This window comes from Chiloscyllium punctatum, chromosome 24 (assembly GCF_047496795.1).
Source record: "Chiloscyllium punctatum isolate Juve2018m chromosome 24, sChiPun1.3, whole genome shotgun sequence".
Lineage (NCBI taxonomy): Eukaryota > Metazoa > Chordata > Chondrichthyes > Orectolobiformes > Hemiscylliidae > Chiloscyllium > Chiloscyllium punctatum.
The window spans coordinates 67999875-68026822 of NC_092762.1; the positions used below are offsets into that span (position 1 = coordinate 67999875).

Below are 26948 nucleotides of genomic sequence, written 5' to 3' on the forward strand. Positions count from 1 at the left end.
TCCCACTGATTCGGAACATCAGGTAAGCATATCAGCAACATTAAGACATGTTTTCTTACCAGACCAGAAAATCCACAGAAGAATGCAAACCAGATTTGGACAAAGGAAAACGTAAATGTTTTGTATAGGAAATATCTCAGGAACTTGCAGATCCTTAAGTAAGACCATCGTCCGTGAACCAGAAGCAACCGCTCAAGGTAGCGGAACTGAGCGAGTGAGTAATCGCTGGACAAAACAGCCTGCATGCCCTCCTGTCCGCTGATCCCAACTCCAATATGTGCCGCTGGGGAAAGACAACAGTTTGTAAAATCACTCGCTGTGAACAGGAACACACTCAGTCTCAGACCATTCGCAGGTTCTGGAATGATATTTTTCTTTTGACTCTGGTGGAGTCAAACCTACTGACATTCGAGAGGCTGGTTGATTTGCACCTCCTCCTGGTGTCACAAAACTTGTTCCGTTTTTTCTAAAAGCTGTTCCTTGGTTCAAGGAGACTCTGCCCTTGTGTTTTTTTTGGAGGGGTAATAAACCAGGCTGGGCTCTAATCAGTCTGGTTTGGTACAGAGATGGAAAGGATTTTGAAAGGCCTTTTGTTTATATGTAAACAGATGAGACTTCAGGCCAAAGTGGTCATATTTTATAAGTGACCTGTATAGTGAAAGGGGAGTGGTCAGCTCTTTAAATAGACTGAGCAGTTTTCGTTCAGTCTTGAACTGGGAGGTTTAACAGGGAGTATGTGGAAACCCTCTCTCTTTTCTGCCTCTCAACTTCAACCTGTAAGCATGTATTCCAGTTCTACTGGATTTTAAAGAGAGTTTACTTATTGGGACTGTTGTGTATTTCAGAAGAGCATAATTAAGTCTAGTTGGATAGTCTGTGTTCTGTCGGGGTCCTTTATTCTGTTCTTGTGCTTCATTATGTAACTTTGTGAATACATTTTTTGTGTTTTAAAATCTAGTAATCAACCTAGCTATCTTGCTCCGGATAATTTCCACTGTACACTTGGCAATTTGTTTTGCTAAGTTATGATCTGGTGCTGCCTGCTTAAGAATGTTTTGAGTGGTCTGGCCTAGTCCATAACACTGGGCAGGTAGAAATGGGAAATAAACTTAACACCAACCCAACACCATAAAAACAGAGCCAACTTGGGACTGGATCTTGAATGATCTTGAAGATTTGTCCAATCAGCATATCTATTTTTCACCTTTTATGCATATCAGTGAGGATTGGGGACAATATTTCATCCTCACTAACACTCAGCACTGGAGCCCCCTGGTGTGTGTACTCAGCACCCTACTGTACTCACTGTATACCTATGACTGTGTTGCCAAATACCAGATGAATGCCATTTACAAGTTTGTTGATGACACCACCATAGTCGGTCGAATCTCAGATGGTGACGAAACAGACCACAGTCGGGAGGTGGAAGACCTGAAAAATGGTGCACTGAGAACAATGTTGGCAAAACCAAGGAACTCATTATTGACTTCATGCTCCCCTACACATTAACAGCACAGAGGTGGAACGAGTAGAGAGTGTCAAGCTCCAGAGAGTGGTCATCCACAACAAGCTTTCTTGGGCTCTTCATGTGGATGCACTGGTTACAAAGGCCCAACAACGTCTCTTCTTCCTCAGGCAGCTGAGGAAATTTGGAATGATGGTGAATACCCTTGCCATCTTTTATAGGTGCACCATCGAGAGCATTCTGTCTGGATATATCACCACCTGGAATGGCAACTGTACCATTCAAGATCGGAGATGGTTATAGAGAGTGGTGTACCCGGCCCGGACAATCACAAAGGCCAATCTCCCATCTATAGAATCCATCTTACCAGGCCCGCTGGCAAGGAAAGGCCACCAGCATTCTCAAAGATCCACCCCACCCTGGCAATGTTTTTCTACAACCTCTACCATTGGGGAGAAGGTACAGAGGCCTGAACACACACACCAGCCGGTTTTGTAACAGTTTCACCCTACTGTTATTAGAATACTAAATGGACTCACAAACTCTTAATATTCACTTGTACCTGTGCTTTTGTTTTTGCCATTGTTTACCTATTATTTACTTATCTATGCGACTTAACTCTGTGATCTGCCTGTATTGCTCACACGACAAAGCTCTTCACTGTGCCTCGGAACACGTGACAATAAATTCAATTCAATTCAATTCAATTCATCTTGCTCTAAAGGCAACACATATCAATAAATGACTGTTGTAAATTATGGCTGCTAACATTTAAAATAAACCAAAAGAACTGAACCTATTGGGGCTGTGCAGGGAAAGGGAAAGAATACTCAGTGTTCTCATGGATAAGACGCTAAGAGTTTAAGACACAGAAGTAGAATTAGGACATTCAGTCTGCTTCACCATTTGATCATAATTTAATCAATGTTAAGGAGATAAAAACAAAATATTATACTTTAAAATAATGAGGATGATTGAACTGGAAAATAGTCTTCATAAGTATTCTTTTCATATTGTCAAATCAGGGTTATGTTTCACAACTCCATTCTTCTGCCTTCACCCCATAACCTGCATCCCCTCAATAACTAAGAACAGGAGATGGAAAGGGAGGAGGAGAAAAGATCAATCAAGGTAGGAGTCATTTTAACACGATACCCCCGGGTAGGAAACTCATGGGATTGGATCACCCAACAATAGAACATGGTGCAGTGCAATACTGTGTCTGTGTTGGCCATGCTGCCATTCTAATTTAATCTCAGTTACCTGCACATGGCCCATATCCCTCTGTTCCCTGCTTTTTCATCTGTATATCTCGATATACATCATCTACACTAAAGGAAGTTCCTTCCTTTTAAGTTTAGAGAGGAGGAAATTCTCATCCCACCCCCCTCAACCACAGCCTCTATCCTACACTGTCTCTCCCTCCATCACCCCCAGCCTGTGCTGTCATCTTGTATCCCACTGAACAGTTCTGGGATCCTTTTCTCAAATGAATGCTTGATCTTTTGATTGTATTCTGAGGATGAACCAATCTCTATCACTTTTAGGTTTGGATTAATCATAGAAATTGTTTGGATGAGGAGCCAGAACTGTTGTTTCTTTATTTGGAAGCAAAGCTAACAGTATAAAACCATCAACATTTCAAGCCGTTTTCATTTCTTTCTCCATGATACCTTGTTATTACTAAGCTCAACAATCTTCCACCACAATTTTAAGCTCTCTTCCCAGGTCCTGGTGATATGTAAAGTAGAAAACGTCCCACAAAATCTGGGTTCGAAATATCTGATTTGCCTGTTTATTAAATACTAGGATTGGTGTGACATCCACCAAACAACATTAACCTTCTAAAATATCACAGCCTGTTCCTAACACTGGGTCTCAAAATGTTATCACCTATTGAAGCAGCACAATTGAAGACTGATCTCCCTCTTAAAGTCTCGAGATCTTAAATCACATTGTATTAGTTTCTGCTGAGCTTCACTGTTTTAAATGAAATAGTTCAATTACCCTGAAAAGAAAATAAAAGGAACAGATCGTACTTCTTTTACCATGGTTTTCATAACCAGTACAGTTTCCTAAAAAAAAATGCCATTCTTAAGATTTGGGTTTAATGTGTTGTAAAAATAACTATTGTACAAACCACCAGGTGGCAGCACAGTTCCTGTAAACACTACACCTGAACATGAAACAATATTGGACATTGAGACCAATTTTTATGTATTGGCCTTGCTTAAGGAGAAATTAACAAATAATTTAACTGTAAAGGAAAAAGCAAAGGCTGGTAATGACTCAAAGAAAAATTGGGGGTGTAGGATTAAGAGATAAAAATTCAAGGAAAATTGTGAGTTCTTCACTTGAAGAATGATTAATATGCCAAATTAGATTTCAGAAATGGTGGCAAAGACCTTGAAATCACTTTAAAAACTAATATCTTTGAGTAATGGGCCATTAAGTTACCTGATTCCCTAGCAGTTCCTGAAACCAATAAGAATGCAGGATGTGGTAAGCGATAGGAGGATTAATGTCTGAATCCATAGAATCGAGGACCACATTCAACTACGGCGTTCCATTAATATAATCTACCTGCATCCAATTGCAAAACTATTAAAGGTTAAATTTTCCTTTTTAGTAATAAATCAGAGGGATCTAACATCAATCAACCAACATTAATGAGTTATTTCAGGGGCTCACAGAACCTTTCCAGTGTGTGTTCCATAATGTTACCATTCTTTTAAATGCTCAATGTCTCTGAAATAATGCTGATTGTTGCAGTCACAGAATATCAGAGTATTACAACACAAAAAGAGGCCATTTAGCCCATCAAGTCCATGCTTTTATTCTACTACTTGGTGCCAGTGGTTCTTTCGGCACATATCATTGAATGATATTCCCCTGTTCACTCTTCGTAACCTTTAGTTTGTTTTTCCCCCATCACCTGAACTCCCACTCCTGTTTGCCTGTAATGTAACTCTTCCCACCAGATTAGGCTCCCATCATATAGACAGGACACACAAATTGAGATTTCCATGGATATTGTACTGGGGTGGCTTGAACAGGTTCCCATCCCCCTCAACTTACCTACCCCATCTTGTCCCAAGCTCACGCATTGTCCCCTCCTTCCTCATATTCACACTGATCTTCTGTAAAACTGCAATTACTGATTAACAACTGAAGTTAACTAGCTGATTAGATAACTAGTCAACTAGATTAATTTAGGATATCAGGTCAGCAAGCACGAGTTGGGTCTGTTACCATGCTGTAGATCTAACACTGCTCTATGGCTTTGTACCTTAGCTGTGTCTCTCTCTTTATGGCTTTGAGAGTTTATTCTTACTTTTCAGCATGTTAACATCATTCGCTCCATCCCCTATGGCCAGCGTGATCGCATTCTTGTACTTTTTGACCAGCTGTACCACCATGGCTTTCTGCTTGGGAGTGACACGACAGCAGATGACAGACTTGCACAGACAGGCCAGCTCCACAAATGCTCTCTCATGAGCCTCCTCTTCACAGTCAACTTCCTCTCTTGATTTTGGGTGAATGACAGTTCTCAACTTCCAGCAAGATGTCTTCTTCCTTTTCGATTGCTTCAAGCGTCGTGTGAACTTGTTCTAAATGTAGATTGGAAAATGTTACAAATTCAACAAGTGGAGTTGAAATGGGACTGATATTTGTAATTAAACATTTCACTAATGGGAGGCATTATTCCACAACGCTTTCCCCACTGTCTCCCACTGACAGTCCATGAACACTTTTGAACGAGTCTAAGTGTATATATTTGATACAACTTATCCAAATTTGAAATTGAACTAACATGGTTGCAAGACCAAGAGACCTTGCAAAGTAACCTGGTAGAAAGGTAATTAACTGCTCCCTCACAGATAAATAAGAACGACTGGAATATGACTAGAAGCAACACCTTCAAGTCTAGATGTAAAGAGTATAAAAGGGAGCTAAGCAGAACAGACATCCAGACTTCAAAACTGTGTTAAATCTTAAGAAATTTATGCTGAAACGTTAAAAATAAACTTGTAGGCCTCAGTGAAATATTTACATTTCAACAGATTAATCAAAAAATGCGAACAACTGGTTTGACTAACTATTATGGTCAGCCCCAACAATAAAAAAAAATTGATAACATGCTAATATGAAAAATGAAACAACTATTTGTAGTTGTAGGCCAGGCAATAGGATATAAAAAGGAAATCATAATCATGGGAGATGGTGCAGGATGAGATAAGGGAAGTCTAGCCCAGCGTGTGCCCTTTCATACTCACTACAATTTTTACCATTTTAATTGATGTCACCTCTTATTCTTCTAAACTCCAGACAATAAAGGTCCACTTCACTCACTCTGTTGTCAAAGTATAACTCTCTAATCCCAGGAATTAGAACATAGAACATAGAACATAGAAGAATACAGCGCAGTACAGGCCCTTCAGCCCTCGATGTTGCGCCGATCAAAGCCCACCTAACCTACACTAACCCACTATCCTCCATATACCTATCCAATGCCCGCTTAAATACCCATAAAGAGGGAGAGTCCACTACTGCTACTGGCAGGGCATTCCATGAACTTACGACTCGCTGAGTGAAGAACCTACCCCTAACATCAGTCCTATATCTACCCCCCCTTAATTTAAAGCTATGCCCCCTTGTAAAAGCTGACTCCATACGTGGAAAAAGGTTCTCACTGTCAACCCGATCTAACCCCCTAATCATCTTGTACACCTCTATCAAATCACCCCTAAACCTTCTTTTCTCCAATGAAAACAACCCCAAGTGCCTCAGCCTTTCCTCATAGGATTTTCCTACCATACCAGGCAACATCCTGGTAAACTTCCTCTGCACCCGTTCCAGTGCCTCCACATCCTTCCTATAGTATGGCGACCAAAACTGCACACAATATTCCAGATGCGGCCGCACCAGAGTCTTATACAACTGCAGCATGACCTCAGGACTCCGGAACTCAATTCCTCTACCAATAAAAGCCAGTACGCCATATGCCTTCTTCACTGCACTATTTACCTGGGTGGCAACTTTCAGAGATCTGTGTACATGGACACCAAGATCCCCCTGCTCTTCCACACTACCAAGTAGTCTACCATTAGCCCAGTAATCCATCTTTTTATTACTCTTACCAAAGTGAATCACTTCACACTTAGCTACATTGAACTCCATTTGCCACCTTTCTGCCCAGCTCTGCAGCTTCTCTATATCCCGCTGTAACCTGCCATATCCTTCCTCACTGTCTACAACTCCTCCGACTTTCGTATTATCCGCAAACTTGCTCACCCAACCTTCTAACCCTTCCTCCAGGTCATTTATAAAAATGACAAACAGCAATGGTCCCAAAACAGATCCTTGCGGAACACCGCTAGTGACGGCACTCCAAGATGAACCTTTGCCATCAACTACTACCCTCTGTCTTCTTCCAGAGAGCCAATTCCTAATCCAAACCTCCAACTCACCCTCAATGCCATATCTCTGTATTTTCTGCAGTAGCCTACCATGGGGGACCTTATCAAACGCCTTACTAAAATCCATATATACCACATCTACCGCTTTCCCCTCATCTACCTCCTTAGTCACCTTCTCAAAGAATTCAATAAGGTTTGTGAGGCACGACCTGCCCTTCACAAAACCATGCTGACTATCCTTGATCACATCATTCTTATCCAGATGTGCATAAATCCTATCCCTTACAATTCTCTCTAAGACTTTGCCCACAACAGAAGTGAGACTCACTGGCCTATAGTTACTAGGATTATCCCTACTCCCCTTCTTGAACAAGGGAACCACGTTTGCTAGCCTCCAGTCCTCTGGGACTACTCCTGTCGACAAAGAGGACACAAAAATCAAGGCCAATGGCTCTGCAATCTCCTCCCTTGCTTCCCAGAGAATCCTAGGATAAATGCCATCAGGCCCAGGGGACTTATCTATTTTCACCCTTGCCAGAATTTCCAACACCTCTTCTCTACATATCTCAAAGCCATCCATTCTACTTATTCGTGCCTCAGTATTCATATCGACAACAATGTCCTGTTCCTGAGTGAATACTGACGAAAAGTATTCATTCAGCGCCTCCCCAATCTCTTCAGCCTCCACACGCAACTTCCCATTACTATCCTTGATTGGACTTATTCCTTCCCTAGTCATTCTTTTATTCCTAACATACCTATAGAAAGCCTTAGGGTTTTCCCTAATCCTACCAACTAAGGACCTTTCATGTCCCCTCCTTGCTGCTCTTAGCTCTCTCTTCAGGTCCTTCCGGGCTACCTTATAACTCTCAATCGCCCCTATTGAACCTTCACGCCTCATCTTTACCAAGGCCGCCCTCTTCCATTTAACAAGGGATTCCAACTCCTTATTAAACCACGGCTCCCTCACACGACCCTTTCCTCCCTGCCTGATAGGTACGTACTTATCAAGGACACTCAATAGTTGCTCCTTGAACAAGTTCCACATATCAATTACGCTCTTGCCTTGGAATCTACTTTTCCAATCCACACATCCTAAGTCATGCCTCAACGCATCATAATTTCCCTGCCCCCAGCTATAACTCTTGCCCTGTAGTACACACTGGAAATTAAACTGGAAATCTACACAGCTCTCTTTCGATTAGTTTCATTCCTCAATGCAATTATCTCACTGATGTCACTTCCTCTGCTTGTTCTCAGCTCCAGATTTGGATCATGCTACATAACATGTCATGTTCTGTGTGAGTGTTACAGCAAAGTCCATTGGAAGATCGATAATTCTCCCATTTTCCTGGTCACTGTTAAGATCTGCACACAACATAATTGCTATTTCTTGGTAAAATAATGCTTAATAGAGTCTAAAAGTAAATAAGTCGAAGGAATGTGTAGCTTACCAAGAAGCTTCCTGTGATAATCAGTGCCTTGTTGTCACACGAGAGCAGGTCAGGCTGCTCACTGTTGCTTATGGCCCCAGAAATTGTTGCAATGGTGTTATCCTTGTATATGTAGTTGCTCTTCTGTAACATCTCCAAGGCTTTGCTGAGGTGGTGAAATGACAGAAATGTGCACTATGTTACTGTTGGCTCACATTTCACACAGGATCCCTCAGCCCACGCTCTTGCAGTTAAGTCAGAGGTCTGTAAAACATTCTGACTAGTCACTATTTACATTTAATAAAGTGAATGAGCTACTGATCATTCCAAAAGTCCCTGGATACTTTCTCATCAACCTATTCAGATGTGTTCTGACATATCTCTGGAGCAGGCAGGACTTGAACCCAGGCTACAATTAGAAATAAAAGCAGCTTACAGGAGATGGGAGAGGGGGAGAACAGTGCACTCTCACGCTGCCAAGGATATTAATAATCTTTATTATGATCATTTTGTACTCAAGCCTTAAAACGAAAGGTTTTGTCACGTGCTTAGGGAGCAACACAATTCGATTTTGTGTCATTCATTGATGAGATGTGATTGGCTGTGCCAACTTTTGTTGTCTATCCCTGGTTGCTTATGAATGAAATGTCCATTCGGAGGTCAGATTAGAGTCAAACACATCGCTGTGTAATCACACGCAGGTAGATATCCTTCCCTTAAACAGAACTATTTTCAACAATGGTTACCTCGAGACTATCTTAATTCTAAAGTTTTAATCAAGTACAATTTTCATCGTTTGCCCCAGTGGGATTCAAACTCACCTCCCCAGCGGCCTCTGGATATCTAACCCACTGATACTGCCACTATACCACGACCTCACCTTTGTATCTAATCATGGTGCCATGAATTACTACAGTTCATTGAGTGTGCATTCCAAAGGCCTGGATTTAGGCCCATGCCTAAAGGGTTCAGAAAAAATTTACAAGGATTTTGCCAGGGTTGGAGGATCTGTGCTACAGGGAGAGGGTTGAACAGGCTGGGGCTGTTTTCCCTGGAGCGTCAGAGGCTGAGGGGTGACCTTATAGAGGTTTACAAAATTATGAGGGGCATGGATAGGATAAATATACGAAGTCTTTTCCCTGGGGTCGGGGAGTCCAGAACTAGAGGGCATAGGTTTAGGGTGAGAAGGGAAAGATATAAAAGGGGCCTAAGGGGCAACTTTTTCATGCAGAGGGTGGTACATGTATGGAATAAGCTACCAGAGGATGTGGTGGAGGCTGGTACAATTGCAACATTTAAGAGGCATTTGGATGGGTATATGAATAGGAAGGGTTTGGAGGGATATGGGCTGGGCGCTGGCAAGTGGAGCTAGATTGGGTTGGGATATCTGGTTGGCATGGACAGGTTGGACCGAAGGGTCTGTTTCCATGCTGTACATCTCAATGACTCTCTATGACTCTAAACAGCAGATTCCAATCATCTCTCTCTCTCTCTGTGCCTCACCCAGAGCAGGAAGGCTGGGATGCAGAGAATCCCACTCTGTGAGATCCCTCAGTCCTAACCCACTCAGTGCTAGTCAGACATAGTAATGTCATAGCAACAGACACCCAAAGCATTTTCACACCTCCCCACAATGCCAAGGCTTTCTTCCACACCCCTTATATTGTGGCAGCTACACCACACTGCTGAAGCAATTCACTAACAGGGAACACCACTCCTCATTACTGACCTGATATCATGCCCATCAAAAAGCACCATTCGGTCCGAGAGTAACTTACAGGAATATCCAATATTAATTGCCGTTTCTGTTGAAAATGGGGAAAAAAAATAAATGAAATTACAAAAAAGGTAATTGTTATTCATTCAAAAAGTGTTGCTGTCTACCTAGTAAGCATCTCGGAATCACATGCTTTTCCCAAAGGCTTTATTGACCCATATTCCAATGTTGAAAATATGTATTTGCCCACATCAGCAGCAACTGCGTTCTGCTGTGGCTCTCAACTCTGCATTGCAGCTGTAACAATTTCTGTGTCAGGGAATGAAACAGTGCTCAAATTCATCTTATACCATGGTCACAGATTTCGTGCAATCTCCCAGTCTGAAGATGATGCCTCGATACTGTAACAGTCGGATAATGGTTTTTGCTCTCTTCTCTTCTCAAATGGCACTGTTCCTCTGTGTTCCATTAACATGGGAGTGAGGTGTCACAGAGCAATGCTTTGGGATTCTTTGAGGTTTTGGGTGGACAGCAACAGCCTATAGGGTTAAAGTCAGACTGTATAAGCCAGGTTTAAGTTTGCAGTCATTTGAATTAAGATCAGAAATGTGCCGAAGCACATCAGAGACTTTAGTTTATGTTGCCAAACTGAGACCTGACTGGTTTTTTTTGTATTGGAGCAATTGTGGATTCTGTGGTAGAGTAAGTGGAGACAAGAGATCATATGCAGCTGTCCAACCACTCCTGGCAAGTCAAGGGGAGTAAGGTGCATTGAGGCAGGCACAGTGTGTGGACAAGACAGCAAGGGTGTTACAGTATGGTTATTAATGCTGAGGAAGGGGAGTGGGTGGGAAATAGTGACAATGATTTTTCTGTCATCATTTTGTTCATGATTGTTGGTTGGAATTTTAAGACGTTTGTTCTGCAACTCCACTTATTTGGTGGAATACAGTTGTAACATGGTTGAATCTAAAGAGTGAGGTCAATGGAGGAGTCCTGGGAGTGCTGTAAAATCACTGGGACAGTAATGATGATTAGTTCCAGCCTGGGCAAGTGCCCTTAAATCTAGCAGCAGGACCTCTGACCCCTTGAGTCAGTGACAGAGCCAACATCCAGCTGCCTGTCAAGGCATGAGATTGGTCACTTTACCCAGGTATGCACGGCTAATGAAAGCAGCATGTGATCCTCAGACAAAGCTCGACCTTCCTTCCAGAAAGAAACAGACCCTTTTCCAGTCCGGCCTTCTGACTCAGACTGCAAGGTCGGTGACTCCAACCCTTGCTTTCAATTCCAGATTCACTAATTAACTTTAAATTTCACCTCAGCACAGGTGTGATGTGAACTCATCAGCCTGGGTCTTTGGATCGATAAATCCTGTGACATTTCCACTGTTCTGTAAGATGCCTTGTGTCTTGGTGGGCGGCACGGTGGCACAGTGGTTAGCACTGCTGCCTCACAGCGCCAGAGACCCGGGTTCAATTCCCGCCTCAGGCGACTGACTGTGTGGAGTTTGCACATTCTCCCCGTGTCTGTGTGGGTTTCCTCCGGGTGCTCCGGTTTCCTCCCACAGTCCAAAGATGTGCAGGTCAGGTGAACTGGCCATGCTAAATTGCCCGTAGTGTTAGGTAAGGGGTAGATGTAGGGGTATGGGTGGGTTGCGCTTCAGTGGGGCGGTGTGGACTTGTTGGGCCAAAGGGCCTGTTTCCACACTGTAAGTAATCTAATCTAATCTTTGCATTGGCCGAAGATAGACCACATTCAAAAATAATCACAAAGCAAACCCAGTTGGCTGTTGAAAGGTAGGTGGACGTGAATGAAATCTTGGTCGAAGATTGTGGTGCTGGAAAAGCACAGCAGGTCAGGCAGCATCCGAGGAGCAGGAAAATCAACATTTCGAGCATAAGCTCTTCATCACGAACGGGGGTCCAATGAAGAGCGTATGCTCGAAACATCGATTCTCTTGTTCCTCGGATGCTGCCTGACTGGCTGTGCTATTCCAGCACCACACTCTTCGACTCCGACCTCCGGCATCTGCAGTGCTCACTTTCTCCCAGATAGAAATCTTGCACAAGTGAGGGAAAAAATGTTAAAAATTATATTTGAATAATTTATGATGATTCCAGCACCTTTCTTGTCTCCGGTCAGTACCCAAATTTTAATATCTGCCTCCTTCAAATTCTGAATGGTTTCAGGGACTCCGTCTTGCAATTTATCCTCAATAGCAGTGGCTCCGATTAGCTGTAACATAAATGCAAAAAAGCACTTCACTTAAGCAAAGGCCTTCAACACGTTTGCAAGCGTTATGCTGAAAATAGGTGTGTATAAGAAAGCCACGCCTGAAGATTGATACAGCTAAAGATTCTGTTCCTGGTCGACTAGAATGTCTTACCATTCTGATAGTGTCTCCACTCTCTATAATTTGATTTTAGCTTTCCTTGGTAATCCCCATCATCCCTGTTGAGGGATTTTATCCAGTCATTTATTCAGCTTGGAACCTGATCTGGATTAGCTGGATTTATGTTGGGGTCTTTAAGTAGCCTCAGTGCCCAGAAAACAAACAGAGGAAAGTTAGGTGGAGTTCTGACACTACCAAGTGCCACCTGCACCTCTGCCTGAGGACATTAGGTTAAAAGGTTTGGCCTCCTCAGTGATGTTCCTACAGTTGAGGAGCCTCCTGATGCTTTGTTGTTGGTGAGTGGGAATTTTAACTCCAGAGGACAGTAGGTTCAGGTTGGCTGGGAGGTTAAAGACTGCAATTAGTTTTGATGGAAGCAGAATGAAGAGCAGGCAGTGCTCCCAGGGTGTGAATTAAAAGTTTAAATATTTCACCACAACTGGCAGCATCATTTTCTCCACAGCTTAACCTACCCCCGAAAGAAAAGACAAGACCTAGAGCTGCTTTTCCTCTGGCCTGCTTCATTTTCCACCACGAATGGGACACCCCACCAACCTTTCTGTTCCCCAGTCTCCTTCAGGAGGCTTGCAACCTGCCCTTTGAAGCCTTTTCTATTATTCATTCGTGGTATGTGGCTGCTGCTGGTATTTATTGCCCATCCCTATTTAAGAGCCAGATTGGATAAGGATGGTAGTTTCCTTCACTGAAGGAGCTCAGTGAACCAGAGGGTTTTTCCCAACAATCACAGAATCCTTAGTCTGGAAAAACCCAGCAGGTCAGGCAGCACATCTGGGCAGAGAATCAAATCTAATATTTACAGATCAATGTTTTTCATCCATTCTAGTAAATGGACCTGGAATGCCCTCTCTGCCGGATGCAGTCTGGCCTGCTGTGTTTCTGCAGCATTTTCTGTTTTCATTCCATTTTACTAACGTTGATCTTGTAGTCTTTCGTACTATCCAGAATCTGAATGGAATTGCTCTCTAAATACATTGTTAAATTAGCTTGTTTGAATTCCACAATTTAGTAGAGAGCAAGTAAGGTCCATTGATGGTGTTGCAAAACACACCTCATTACACCAATATAGAATTCAACTGAATCTCAGGGAGGCAATGGCCTGGTGTATTGTCACTGGACTGTTAATGCAGAGACCCAGGTAAATCAATAAAAATATGGAATTAAACGTCCCTAATGATGAAGATGAAACCGTTGTCGATTTTCGGAAAAAAAACCATCTGGTTCATTAATGTCCTTCAGGGAAGCAAACTGCCATCCCCACCTGGACCTGGGCTGACATGTGACTTCAGACCCCGTAGCAATGTGGTTGACTCTTAACTGCCCTCTGGGCAATAAATGCTGGCTTAGCCAGCAATGCCCACATCCTGTGAATAAGTTTAAAATAAAGGAGTTTTTCCCAGTCTCTGATTCAAAAGTTTTGTAGCTGCAATGGGCTGCACAGACTTCATATTATAGCACCACAAATTGAAAAGTTTAAACCGATTAGTCTTTAACAAAAATGAAATAACTGTGAAGTAAAAATGCATTTGCATGCACATCACAGTTTGCCTGAAATACAAAGACTTGGTATTAATTCTTAAAATGAGATATTAAAAAACATTTGTCAAAATTTTAGCTGAAGCAAAGAGAGGTTTGTTTTCCAGTTATCAGTAGGTTTCAGATGGAGAGTATTCATCTGACCCTTGTTACATATTTAATACAATATTTAGCAATAAGATGATGAGGAAGGAAGGTGTCACTTATGAAAAACAATTAGATTACTGAAAAGAAAGCTGAGCTCTCGCACTTTGCACAGGTTGTTTATAGCATCAGTAACCTCATAAAATGTCCCAAGACACTTGACAGGAAAATAATCAGATGTAATTGACAGCAAGTGTAAGGAGGTATTAGGACAGATGGCAAAAAGCTTGGTCAAAGAGTTAGGTTTGAAAGGACCATCTTAAAGGAACAAAGACACATTATAGGAAAAGGAAGCTTTGGGAGAGACTTTGAGCTTCGAAGCTCAGCAGCTAAGAGACAACCACCAAGGACTCAAGAAAGTGAGGGAATATGGAAGAGACCAGAATTGGAAGAATGCAGCCATAGAGTTAAGACAGCATGGTCCAACCAGTCCATGCTGAACATAATCCCAAACTGAACTATTCCCACCTGCCTGCTCCTGGCCCATATCCCTCCAAACATTTCTTATTCATGTACTTACCCAAATGTCTTTTAAACATTGCAATTGTATCCACACCCACCACTTCCTTGGGAGGTTCATTCCACACGTGAGCCACTCTATGTAAAATAATTGCCCCTCATGTCTTTTTTTTTAAATCTCTCTCCTCTCACCTTAAAAAATATGCCCCCAGTCTTGAAATCCCTCATCTAGAGAAGAGGCACCTACCATTAACTCTATCTGGAACCCTCATGAATTTATAAACTTCATTAAGGTCACCTCTCAACCTCCAACTCCCAAGTGAAAAACATCCCAGCTTATCCAACCTCTCCTTATAACTCAAACTTTCCATACCCAGCAATATCCTGGTTAATCTCTTCTGAACCCTTTCCAGCTTAATAACTGGGCAATCAGAACTGGACACAGTATTCTAGAAGAGGCTTCACCAATGTGCTGTATAGCAGGGTTGGTTACAGTGATGCAGATGGGCAAGGCTCTGCAAGGATTTGAACAGCAGGATGTTGGTGTACCATGTCTTTCTAGTGATCCACTTAGTATTGACTGGGCAGGAGTGTAACTCAGAGAGAAACAGGCCACTATAAATGTTCAGATTACACGTTAGCAGTGGCTATACAAGTATCTCCTGCATTGATCTAGACATACACCCTTATCATCAAGCTCTGTGTCTCTTTCAATATTATTAAAGGTCTAAATAATGAGATTCTCCTGGCAAAGGTTAACTTGAAAGCATCCTATTGGCTATATATAAATAATGATGCTCAAAGGCAACAAACTAGTAGAAACAGCCATTATTGTGTCTATTAGTTAGCAAATGAAAGGGTTTGACTTGCAAATATCTCTTCCAGCATAACCATTTAATAAAGCCTATGGCTTACCACCAGATCTCTTTCAATTTCTTCATACAACTCATCGAGCAACCTTCCACGATTCTGTAGGATGACGCTAGCTTTGTGGTGCCTTTGGTTCCAGTCTTTGAAGTAGCTTTCTTCCACTTCTTTGTATGCCAGACACAATGTCCGCAGTGTTTCCGCAGCAAAGTACTGCAGAAAGCATATCAATTTTCACAACACAGTCCTGGCAAATGAAGCTTACCTTCAAGCTAGCATTGATTTATGCCACAATTTATGTGTGAAAAGATTATTGAAGATACAGTATTCCCTACGCTGCCTACCTCAACAATATTTCATAAGCAAGGGACGCTCTTTCTAATATTTATGCTGGGATGCTAACCTATTTATAATGAGAAATATTTACAGCACATCAGGGAGAACTACATTTGAAAAGTTAGATTTTACAAGTGATATTCAGAATTGTATAAAATATCTTAAAATGTACTTGAATCATTTGTAAAGAATGAGTTTAGGCCAAGATTTGAACGCTATGCAATGCCATATTTTAAAACACAACTGGCACAGACATAATGGGCTAATGGCTTGCTTCTATCCCAGATGGGTTTTTTTCTGTGTTTCTATGTTTAACGGCCTTGCTGTTTCTCATGCTCTTCAGTGAAACAGTGAGATGAGCTGTGTCTAAGTCAGTGTCATTCAAGATCAGCTGACAGAGAGATTGATAGGTTATGTCACTCTTTTCGCTACTCCAATTTGGAATATTCCAGGATGGCACACTGACTCAATTCTTAATCAACAAAGAACTAAAAGACTCAAAGTGATATCAAGATTGAGGTTTTGATTTGCTCTCAGGCCTTATGGACGACATTCCTGAATCACTGGTATTATCAAATCGCTCATATGAAGCCTTTTGCAAACATCACATCAAATTTCAAAATGGACAGTATAAACCCATTAATAAATGGGATAGAGCAACTTTCAGAATGGCTACACTGGAGAACTAACAAAAGAATGCCAGGTCAGGAGATCAGTACATTAGTTCACCAGTTCTGACTGGAACTAATCAATAGGCAAAAATGATTTTTTCCTTGACAATGTGACAGTATTATCCAATCTTGATACAATAATTATATTATATGATGTTATAATACTGTAATCATCAAGATTTATTCATTGACAATGTGCCCAGTTCTTTTCATGTGATATGGCTGCAACTTTAATTAATGAAATTCAGCATAAAAGTGAGAATTGAAACTAAAGGAAGTAATGTACCCAGAGAATTTGAGATGTATTCAATGATTTTAATTTTCTCACTATCTTAAATTGAGTACTTATTTCAAGTCCCTAGCAGTGCATTTGCTAATATGTTTTGTTTGGTTGCAGTGTTTGTGTTAATCATTGTTCCAGCACTTTGATTAAACACCTTAGCCCAATGCTCTCAAAGTTAATTTATATTGGAGCCAATTATTGCCTCATACAGTTCTGACAAATGGGAGTTATCACTTATTCTTAGGGTATCACAATGCTGATGTTATGCTCCCACTACACATTACCAAGTGCAAAAAGATCTATAACTCATTACATAAACACTACAAACATGAGACCATAATGCCATCATTATATTGTATGTTAGCAGTTGGATCCTTAGGGAAAATGGCTACAATCCAATCCTTATTGTGCAGCAAAGACTACACACAGATCATCACAGACAGGATCAACAGCAGGGGTTTATGTTCCAACTTGGGGGTGCTGGATTTTGCATGGACTGGGGAGCACCCAAGGTAGTAGGCAAATACAGAGAATGGTGTGGGAGGCATCGCATCAGATTCCCAGCAGCAAACAAACTGTAAGCAATGAAGGTAGGGGCAGGGAAGGTAACAAAATGGGAGACTTGCTCATTAGAATGGGAAGCACACTGGTATGTTTAATTACTGACTTGCATAAATTTAAATATGATTTGATGCAATATAATTCTGCCTCCCTGGTTTAGCGAAACACACATATTCATTAAACCACCCAGTGAAAGCTGGTGACTTTTATGTGGCTTGCCTAACTTGATGGGTGGGAGTGTGTATCACAGGATGGTGAATTGCTTTTGAAAAATCTTTCTTCTTGGAGGCTGTCTCTAGAGAGGTTTTGGCACTATGGGAATCATTCACCCTCTACTTCACCCTCGAGCACTGGAGGAGATCAATGCTGCAGATGAACAACATGTTATGTATTTACCGGTGCATGCTGACTTGTAACTGTAATGCAGGGCCCCCTGCCATTTCAATATGGTGCCATTTCTTGCACATGAATTAGGTGATGCAGGCAACTGACATCAAAGTCATGCCCTGCCAAATGACCCAGTGATGTATGAGATGGTGAAGCAGATATAATAGCAACATTTAAGATGCATCTTGTCAGATACATGACTAGGCAGGGAATAGAGGGATACAAACCATATCCAACCAAAAGATTTTTATTTTGGAAAGGCATCACGTGTCAGTGGGCTGAAGGGCCTGTTCCTCTGCTGTACTGTTCCTTGTTCTTTGATCTCTTTGTTCTTTGGTAAACTTACATAGATTCACAGTCATATAGCGTGGAAACAGACCCTTCAGTCTGAGCTGACCATGTTCCCAAACTAAACTAGTCCCACTGCCTGCACTTGGCCCATGTCCCAACAGTCCCTGTTCATGAACTTATCCAAATGTCTTTTAAACGTTGTTCAGTGTACCTGCATCTGCCACTTTCATCATCACCCACATTTACGGGCTTACCACCATGCGAACTGGTTTAGGTGGCTGCATCGTTCCCGTGTAAGATTCATAACTAATTCTAGACACAGACAGTGACAACAGGACTAAATCCAAGCTAAATATTAAAGAGACCTAAGATCAATGTTAGGAAAGAAGGTGCAATAATGATACCACCTTCCCACACAATATCAGGGACATTTATGTGAACTTGCTTTGAAATCCTCTGGGCAAGTAACTCTTGTGTTTCTTAAATTAATTTACTTCCAATCAGAACAGCTCGTTGCACTACTTGGCTTTTGTTCTAATGGGTTAGAGCACTAATCAACAACTTGCATTTATATAGCACCTTTTACACAGTAAAATTACCCAGCAATACCTTATAGGAACATTATTTAATATAATTTGACATCAAGCCATTTTAAGAGAAAGGGCACCATATTGATGGCCTCGGGTGCAGTATTAGAGCTGAAATGAGCATGCCAAGAAGAGCATTCTGGTTTTTGAAAATATAAGTTTACCTACTCAATGTCCAGTTGAGGTATATCAGTTTTGTTTTAAGTGCGCGTATCAGAATTTTCACAAGAATCTATTCCCAGCAACAGTACAACTTAAAGAGAACTCATTCCTGTCTCCTCTTGTGATGCAATTCTCACAGTGAACTGTGCGGAATTTGTGTCCTGTATTGTGGAAATGATGAACAGTTGTGTGCCTCTAAAAATCCCCTCTGTGTATATCACTGAAGTTATTCCATTCACATGGAAAAATGTTGCTCAAAGTCAGGGTGAGGGTGGTGGTGGTGGTTAACAACATTATGTTGATGCAACAATTACTGAAGTAAATAGTTTTCTTAAAATGTATTAGAAGAGAAAATATTGCATAATTGTATTTTCAGCAAACACAGAAGTTCCTATTATTCACAATTCACATGAGAATTAGTACTTAAACGACAAACCATCCAAATCTTTTTATTTCACAGTCTTAAGTTATTCTACTGAGTATGCTGACTGTGTTACAGCATGTATCATACGATTTCCCTAGAGGTCTTCAATCTCCAACTTCCTTTGTCTGATCTTTTAAATTCATCAGTTCACCTGAGAATTGAGGATGGCCCTGATTTTAAATGATTTACTGGATCTGGCAGAATTGTAGTTAAAATGATAATAGTACCTTATCCTCACTGATAAATGTTGCTGACTTGCCATGTCCTGATTTTACCCTGCCTTTTGAGCAAGTGAGGGGGAGATCAGCATACCTATTCCATTAATTTTATCACCCATCCTCCATCAAGTCATGGATTTGGTCAGGTTTGGATCACATGTAAACATATGATGACCAGCCAGACCACCACTTACAGGTTCCATGCCCATCCACCAAGCTCCCCTGACTACCTTGTTAAAAAACAAACAGGACCAATAATCTTTACAATGGGAGAACATTAGCGAGGATCTTTGCAAAAAAAAAGTTTGTTGATTCACAAATGTTCATAATTTCCACATGACAGAGACCCCCAATGTCACCAAGTACTCGCTACGATGACTAGAGTCATAGAGTCATAGAGCACTAAAAACAGACCCTTCATCCCAACCAGTCCATGCTGACCATAATCCCGAACTAAACTCGTCCCACCTGCCTGAGCTTGGCCCCTATCCTTCCAAACATTTCTTATTCATGTAGTTATCTGAATGTCTTTTAAACGTTGTAACTGTATCCATATCCACCACTTCCTCTGGAAGTTCATTCCGCACATGAAACACTTTGTAAAAAAAATTGCTCCCATGTCTTTTTTAAATCTCCCTCCTCTCACCATAGAAATGTGCCCCTTAGTCTTGAAATCCCGGCCATGGGAAAAAACACCTGCCATTCATCTTATTTATACCCTTCATGATTTTACAAACTTCTGTAAGGTCACATCTCACTTCTATGCTCTGGTGAAAAAAATCTCCCAACCTATCCAGCCTCTCCTTTTAACTCAAACCCTCCATTCCTGGTATCATCTCTTCTGTACCTTCTCAAGCTTAATAATATTTTTCCAACAGCAGGGCAACCAGAACTGGACACAGTACTCCAGAAGGAGCCTCAACAATGCCTTGTACAACCTCAACATAATGTCCCCATTCTTACACTCAGAGGTCAGAGCAATGAAGGCAATGATTGCATTACAAGAGGCCACTGGCAAGAATTCACCTTAAGCTGGCAGTACTGCACTGGTTGTTGTGTATAAATATTCCAATGAGGTGTGTGTTCCTGCTTTTGGGTGGTGCCATTCTCTAACAACTCCAGAGTAAACTGCCCAGCAGAAAATATCAAAGCAATTTATCAGTTCAATGCGGATTGACATTTCTCAACCCGTGGGATCTGCAATTCCCCATAAAACAAATGGAAGCTGAAGAATTTCGCCAACATAGCATTTACAAGACTGGGGATTGAGGAAATTATTAAGTGACGACAATATGAAGAGACGCACAAAAAAATGACAATTTCTACTTCCCACGGACTCTGAAAAACATAAAGACTGCTAAATATGTTGAATGACGTTTGAATGCACCCACAGTCCTCACGGTTCAGATAATTTGAATATGTGAAAAAGAAATGTGTAGCCTTACATCAAGTGCCATTTGAGTGCTCTCCTTGTGGGGACAGTTTGGACAAAGCCTTTCATATATCACCGCATCTGCTCCCTTGGAGTACAGTTTAATCTTTCCTTCTGAATCTTCCACTGCAGAATAAAAGTGTTCCAAGTGAACCTAGGCACATGAACTTTCACAACTTCAAAGAATTCGCAACATCAATCAACTGAGATTGGGCTCAGGGCCACAAATACAAGAGGAGATATTGCATTTCATCAGGAATGCATCACAAAGTATAATGCTTTCCAAAAATAAAATGAGCACAACAAACTCAGAGCTTAATTTTGTAGTCAAATTGTTTTCGATTTTCTGGTTCCAGCAAAGCCCAGGAAAACTGCAGAGAGTAGGAAAAATAAAATTGAAACGCTGACCTCATAGACAGGGAGGATGGCTTATTTCCATGTGGTACCATCCTCCTCAGAGGAAACAATTCTACAAGCCAAGAAACATCTCAGCTGTGATGCCCAGTATGTGCTGTGGAGAGTAATGGGACAACGTGGCAGATGCAATTCAGTTTTGTTTTGAAGTTATACTTTCTGTTCTTATGGTTAGATAGCACTTGGATCTCAGAACGCATTATGCTTCTATTCAGAATAGTCCAATTTAGGAAAGAGTTCCTGAAACAAATGTTTGGCCTCCACAATACATATGCAAAACATTCTGACATTGTCTCTGGATGTTAATAATTCATCCTCTTCAAATCTAGCAGACTCTGCACCTCTGGCTCAGAATATGTGCACAACACACTAAGTTGAACATTAGGGAGTGGTTTTATACTTGTAAACCAGGTTTATTGTCAATTAAGTTTTGGCTCAAATAGTTTGGTACCTGTTTGTACCAGAACATGTCAAAGAAAGCCAATAAATTGCTGTGAAAAACCTCTTACATCAATAAAATACTTTGGGGAATGAAAACTGCCACTTTTACCTGGGTAGAAACAAAATAACTGCAGAGGCTGGAATCCAAGGTAGACAAGCAAGAGGCAGGAAGAACACAGCAAGCCAGGCAGCATCATGAAGTAGAGAAGTCAATGTTTCTCCAATTTCAAATAACGTCCTTCCCCTCCCCCTCCCTTCCATTCCACTGACCGAAGCTTCCTTCCAGCTACCAACCAGATCCATCCTTCCCATCGACCAACCAGGCTGTACCCTCTACCTGTGTTCACCTATCCCTACCTCACCACTCTGCCTCTCTTCCCACCCAAAACCCTCTCCCACCATCCCCCCACCCCATCCTTTATCTGCAGCTCCCCTTACCTCCATCTCCAGTCCTGAAGAAGGGTTATGCCCGAATCGTTGATATCTCCAACTCCTGATGCTTCCTGGCTTGCTGTATTCTTCCAGCCTCTTGCTTTTGTCTACTTTTACCTGGGTGACTTCAATCTTACATTTGACTTTCAATTCTATAAAAAGTGGTTCAACAAGCCTTGGAACAAGAATTATGGAATTATAGAAATTCACGCTGTGTCTGTGGTGAGTTATCCAGTAATGCCATTCGGCTACAGTGCTTCACCCTCTTTTAAAATGTGACAAGTAATCAGACTGCATGTTCTGAAAAGGAGGCACAATACTCAGATGGGTGGCTGATTGGCATATGAACTAGGGTAGGCTTTTGCCCATCTTCTTGGTTGCTTGGCAAAGCAAAAGAATAAAAAAAACAGTCAATGCGTTAAGAAATAGATCTCCCCCATACAGAAATAAAAGCCTTCTACATCCACCGAGAGAGTGGTAATGCAGGGTGGTAGTAGCAGAAATGATTAACAGCCTCCAAAGGTAATTCAATGCACACTTGAGGGGAGTAAACATAACCAGCTACAGGGATAGAGTGGAGGGAATGCAGCTGCCTGGATGTCCTCAAAGATTCAATGTGCTGCATTTTCTCTAAAAAACTGGAAGTGGAAACGTATTTTTAAATTTGTTTTCTTTGCGTACTTACAGATAACAGACATCCTCTTTCGGAAGCTGTTGAAGTCCAACATTGCCAGCACTGTATACGTCCTCTGAACTCCCAGCTCACTAATGGTTATTGTGTCCTGCGTACGTGACAGAAACACATAGCCAAAATTTCTTGCTGCAGTTACCAGAGCCTCTTCGTCTGGGGAAGCAGCTTGGTATGTAAGCTGACCTTGAAGATAAGAAAATAAGAAAAGTTCAGTTTCTAAATAGAAGATGTTAGGAAATTCTGTCAAATTAGGTTTCTGAGTTCCCAATGAACACAGAAGAAACAATTCAGTAGCACCGGGCTGAAACAGACTGTTTCTGAGCAATATAATTAATTGCATCCAGCACAGATTACCTTCTGTAAATTGGAATAGGGAGATCCCAACTGAAACAGAAACCTAAATTAGTCCAGTGATCCCATTTCACCAAGTCACTGACCAATTCCTGCTACTGGGCACATCTTTTAAAAAAAAATTAAAGCAGGAATGCTGTCATAGGGAATCCATTGTTTTCCATATTTTGTTCTTAGGTTGGCCTGAGGGAGGGTCAAACTCAACAAATGCAAAATAAGTCATAGAGTTATGACGTAGAGTCATATACCATGTAAACAGACCCTTCATTTCCACTCATCCACATGGAACAGACATCCCAATCTGACCTAGTCCCATTTGACAGCATTTGGCCCATATCCTGCTGAACCCATCCTATTCATGTTCCCTTCCAGATGCCTTTTAAATGTTGTAATTGTACTAGCTTCCACTACTTCCTCTGGCAGCTCGTTGCATACATGCAATCACCATCTGCGTGAAAAAGTTACCCAGGTAAAAACAATGACTGCAGATGCTGGAAACCAGATTCTGGAGTAGAGTGGTGCTGGAAAAGCACAGCAGTTCAGGCAGCATCCAAGGAGCAGGAAAATCGACATTTCGGGCAAAAGCCCTTCATCAGGAAGACAGGCAGAGTGCCTGAAGGGTGAAGAGATAAATGAGAGGAGGGTGGGGGTGGGAGAAAGTAGCACAGTACAGTAGGTGGAAGAGCTTCAGGGCAGAGGAAATGACCTGGGAGTTGCAGTAGGAGAGGGACTCCCTGAGATTCTTGTAGAGAGAGGAGAAAAACTTCTTCAAGGCAGGCATCCTTGCAAGAGGATTCACAGTAGGGTTAAAATCCCTCAGGTCCTTTTAAAATCTTTCTCCTCTCACCTTAAGCCTATGCCTTCTAGTTTTGGACTCATTCACCTTTGGAGAAATACCTTGCCTATTCACCCTATCCATGTCCCTCATGCTTTGTAAACCTCTTTAAGGTCACTCCTCAACCTCTGATGTTGCAGGGAAAAAAGCCCTACATACTTAGCCTCTCCATACAGCTCAAACCCTCTTGTACCAGAAACATCCTTTTAAATATTTTCTGCACCCTTTTGTGTTTAGCAACACCTTTCTTATAGAAGGGTGACCAGAATTATTACACAGTATTCTAAAAGTGTCCTCACCAATTCCTGTATAGTTGCAACATGACTTTCCAACTCTATGTTCTGACCAATGAAGGCCAGTGTCCCAAACACCTGCGTCTCCAATTTCAAGGTACTATGTATCTGCACCCCCTAGGTCTCTTTGTTTAAGTCCTGCCCTGATTTGCCTTGGCAAAATCAACACCTCATATGTCTCTAAATTAAACTCAATCTGCTACTCCTTGGCCCACTGGCCAATCTGATCAAGGTCCCGTTGCATTCTGAGATGTTCACACACCACCTCTTTTGGTGTCATCTGCAAACTTACTAACCATACCTCCTATATTCACATCCAAATTATTTATATAAATGACAAAAAGCAGATGTCTAAGCCCTGTGATGTCTCCCTTACAACTGTCTTTCTTCCTTTAAGGTACTCTCTTTAAAATTATGTCTTGAGCCAAATGACTGAACAGATGTGGTGGGTCTGCTTCTGCTGGTGCAAAATATGGGCATTCCACATCGACAGTTAGATCCTGTGAGTAATTCACCCTGACCCATCAGCTGGGTGTACTCCTGTCCTGTTCCTCATACCCACTTTAACTGGCAACATGTGCACTTCAGCATTATTCAAAAACTATGTTGATATTTTCAAATGCTCAATCATTCCTGCATCTACATCTGTTTATTTTTAAGGCTGTTTTTGCCAACCATAGCGTTAAGCTGACAAACAGAGGAACCCCGATTATCCAAATATCAAATATCCGAATATTGGATTATCCAAACGAGATCTCGAGGTCCCGATAGAAACATTACATCAGAGCTGTTACAACCCTCATCGCGTCTTTTGTTTTCAGGTACAATGATTAAGAACGAACTCCGCTCACTGAAATGCTGCCGAGAGCTGATTCCCCACCCCCCACACTTTCCCTGGAGTTCTACACAGGGGTGTGCCCCAAACCCCCCCTTCCCCAGATAATCTCTCCAACACTGTCCTGTACAGAGCAGAGGTGGAACTTGTCAAAAAAAGTTGTGTATGTATGTGCTATTTGGAGACTTACTCCGCAAAGGCAGCACAGTCTTACAGTTGGTGTCCAGTCCGGCTGCCCCGGGGTGGGAAGCGGGGTCGGGGGCTCAGACGGGGGTCGGATGGTGGGTGGGGGCGAACAGGGATGTGGGGTTGGAGGGGCAGATGGGGTTGGGGGTTGCTGGCAAGGACAGGGTTGAGGGCGGGGTGGGGTGCGGACAAGGTTGGGGGCAGGCAGGGGGTGGGGTGGGGTTGGGGGCGGACAGGGTTGGGGCGGTGGCTCACGCACAGCGTGCTGCTGCCTTGTCTCCTGAACGGGGAGCAGACTTACCAGAGAATTCCGAGCCCCAGAGGAAATCAATTAACCGAATAATCAATTATCCCAACAAAACAGTGCCCGCCCACCTCATTCGGATAATCGAGGTTCCTCTGTAGTTTTCAGAATAAAAATAGATTTTGCCTCACTTGAGGCCACTTATCGATTAACTGGCTGCATATCTTTCATTTTGGTGCACAGAGTCTCAAGGATTGATGAAGACTGCTATTCAGGTTGTAAGTTTGCTTGTTGAACTGGAAGATTTGTTTTCAGATATTTTGTCACCGTGCTAGATAGCATCGTCAGTGAGCCGCCAGTGAAGCATTGATGTTATGTCCTGTTTTCTATTTATGCGTCTTGGTCTGTGAAGGTGGGTGATATCACTTCTGGCTCTTTTTTTTCTTTGAGGTTGGTAAATGGTGTCCAAATCGATGTGTTTATTGATAGAGTTCCGGTTTGAATGCCAGGCCTCTAGGAATTCCCGTGCGTGTCTCTGTTAAGCCTGTCCCAAGGTGGATGCATTGCCCCAGTCAAAGTGTGTTCTTCTTCGTCTGTATGTGAGGATACTTGTGGTACTGGTTGTGTCTTTTGGTGGCTAGTTGGTGTTTGTGTGTCCTGGTGACTAGTGTTCTACGTGTCTGTCTGATGTAGTGTTTCTTACAGTCCTGGCATGGAATTTTGTAAATGACATTCGTTTTTCTGGTTGTTGGTATAGGGTCCTTTAGGTTCATCAGCCGCTGTTTCAGTGTATTGGTAGGTTTGTGGGCTACCATGATGCCAAGGTTCGGAGCTGTCTGGTAGTCATTTCAGAGATGTCTTTGTTGTATGGTAATGTGGCTAGAGTTTCTGGGTGCATTGTTTCTGCTTGTTTGGGTTTGTTGTTTCGGAATCAGCAAACTGTGTTTATTGGGTACCTGGTCTTGAATACGCTGTATAGATATTTGTCTCCTGCTGCTCGTAGTTCCTGGGTACTGCAGTGTGTTGTTGCCCATTTATTTTCGGTTCTTTTTCTCAGAGATTGGTAAATGGGGTCCAAATCCATGTACTTATTGATGGAGTTCCGGTTTGAATACCAGGCCTCTCGGAATTCCCATGCTTGTCTCTGTTTAGCCAGTCCCAGGATGGATGTGTTGCCCCAATCAAAGTGGTGTCCTTCTTCATCTGTATGTAAGGATACTAAGTGATAGTGGGTCATGTCCTTTGGTGGCTAGTTAGTGCTCATGTATCCTGGTGACTAGTTTTCTGAGACCAAGGCACATAGATAGAAAGTGGGACATAACATCAGCTCTTTACCGGAGAATCACTGACAGTGTTACCTAGCATGTGACAAAACTCTGGCAACAAGTCTTCCAGCTCAGTGAGAAAATTTACAACTTGA

At 42.1% G+C, this 26948-nt stretch overlaps 1 protein-coding gene across 1 annotated transcript in view; it reads right to left on the reverse strand.

Annotated features, from left to right (window-relative positions):
* atp8b3 (ATPase phospholipid transporting 8B3) overlaps positions 1 to 26948 on the reverse strand; it is a 122900-nt gene that overhangs the window by 25521 nt on the left and 70431 nt on the right. Inside the window, exons 17-24 of the mRNA XM_072594085.1 lie at positions 22779 to 22967; positions 20820 to 20932; positions 15503 to 15667; positions 12162 to 12273; positions 10048 to 10123; positions 8340 to 8484; positions 4800 to 5076; positions 60 to 283 (exon numbers count right to left, since the gene is read on the reverse strand). Coding sequence (XP_072450186.1) covers positions 60 to 283; positions 4800 to 5076; positions 8340 to 8484; positions 10048 to 10123; positions 12162 to 12273; positions 15503 to 15667; positions 20820 to 20932; positions 22779 to 22967 — 1301 coding nt within the window. The remainder of the gene's footprint in view (positions 1 to 59; positions 284 to 4799; positions 5077 to 8339; positions 8485 to 10047; positions 10124 to 12161; positions 12274 to 15502; positions 15668 to 20819; positions 20933 to 22778; positions 22968 to 26948) is intronic.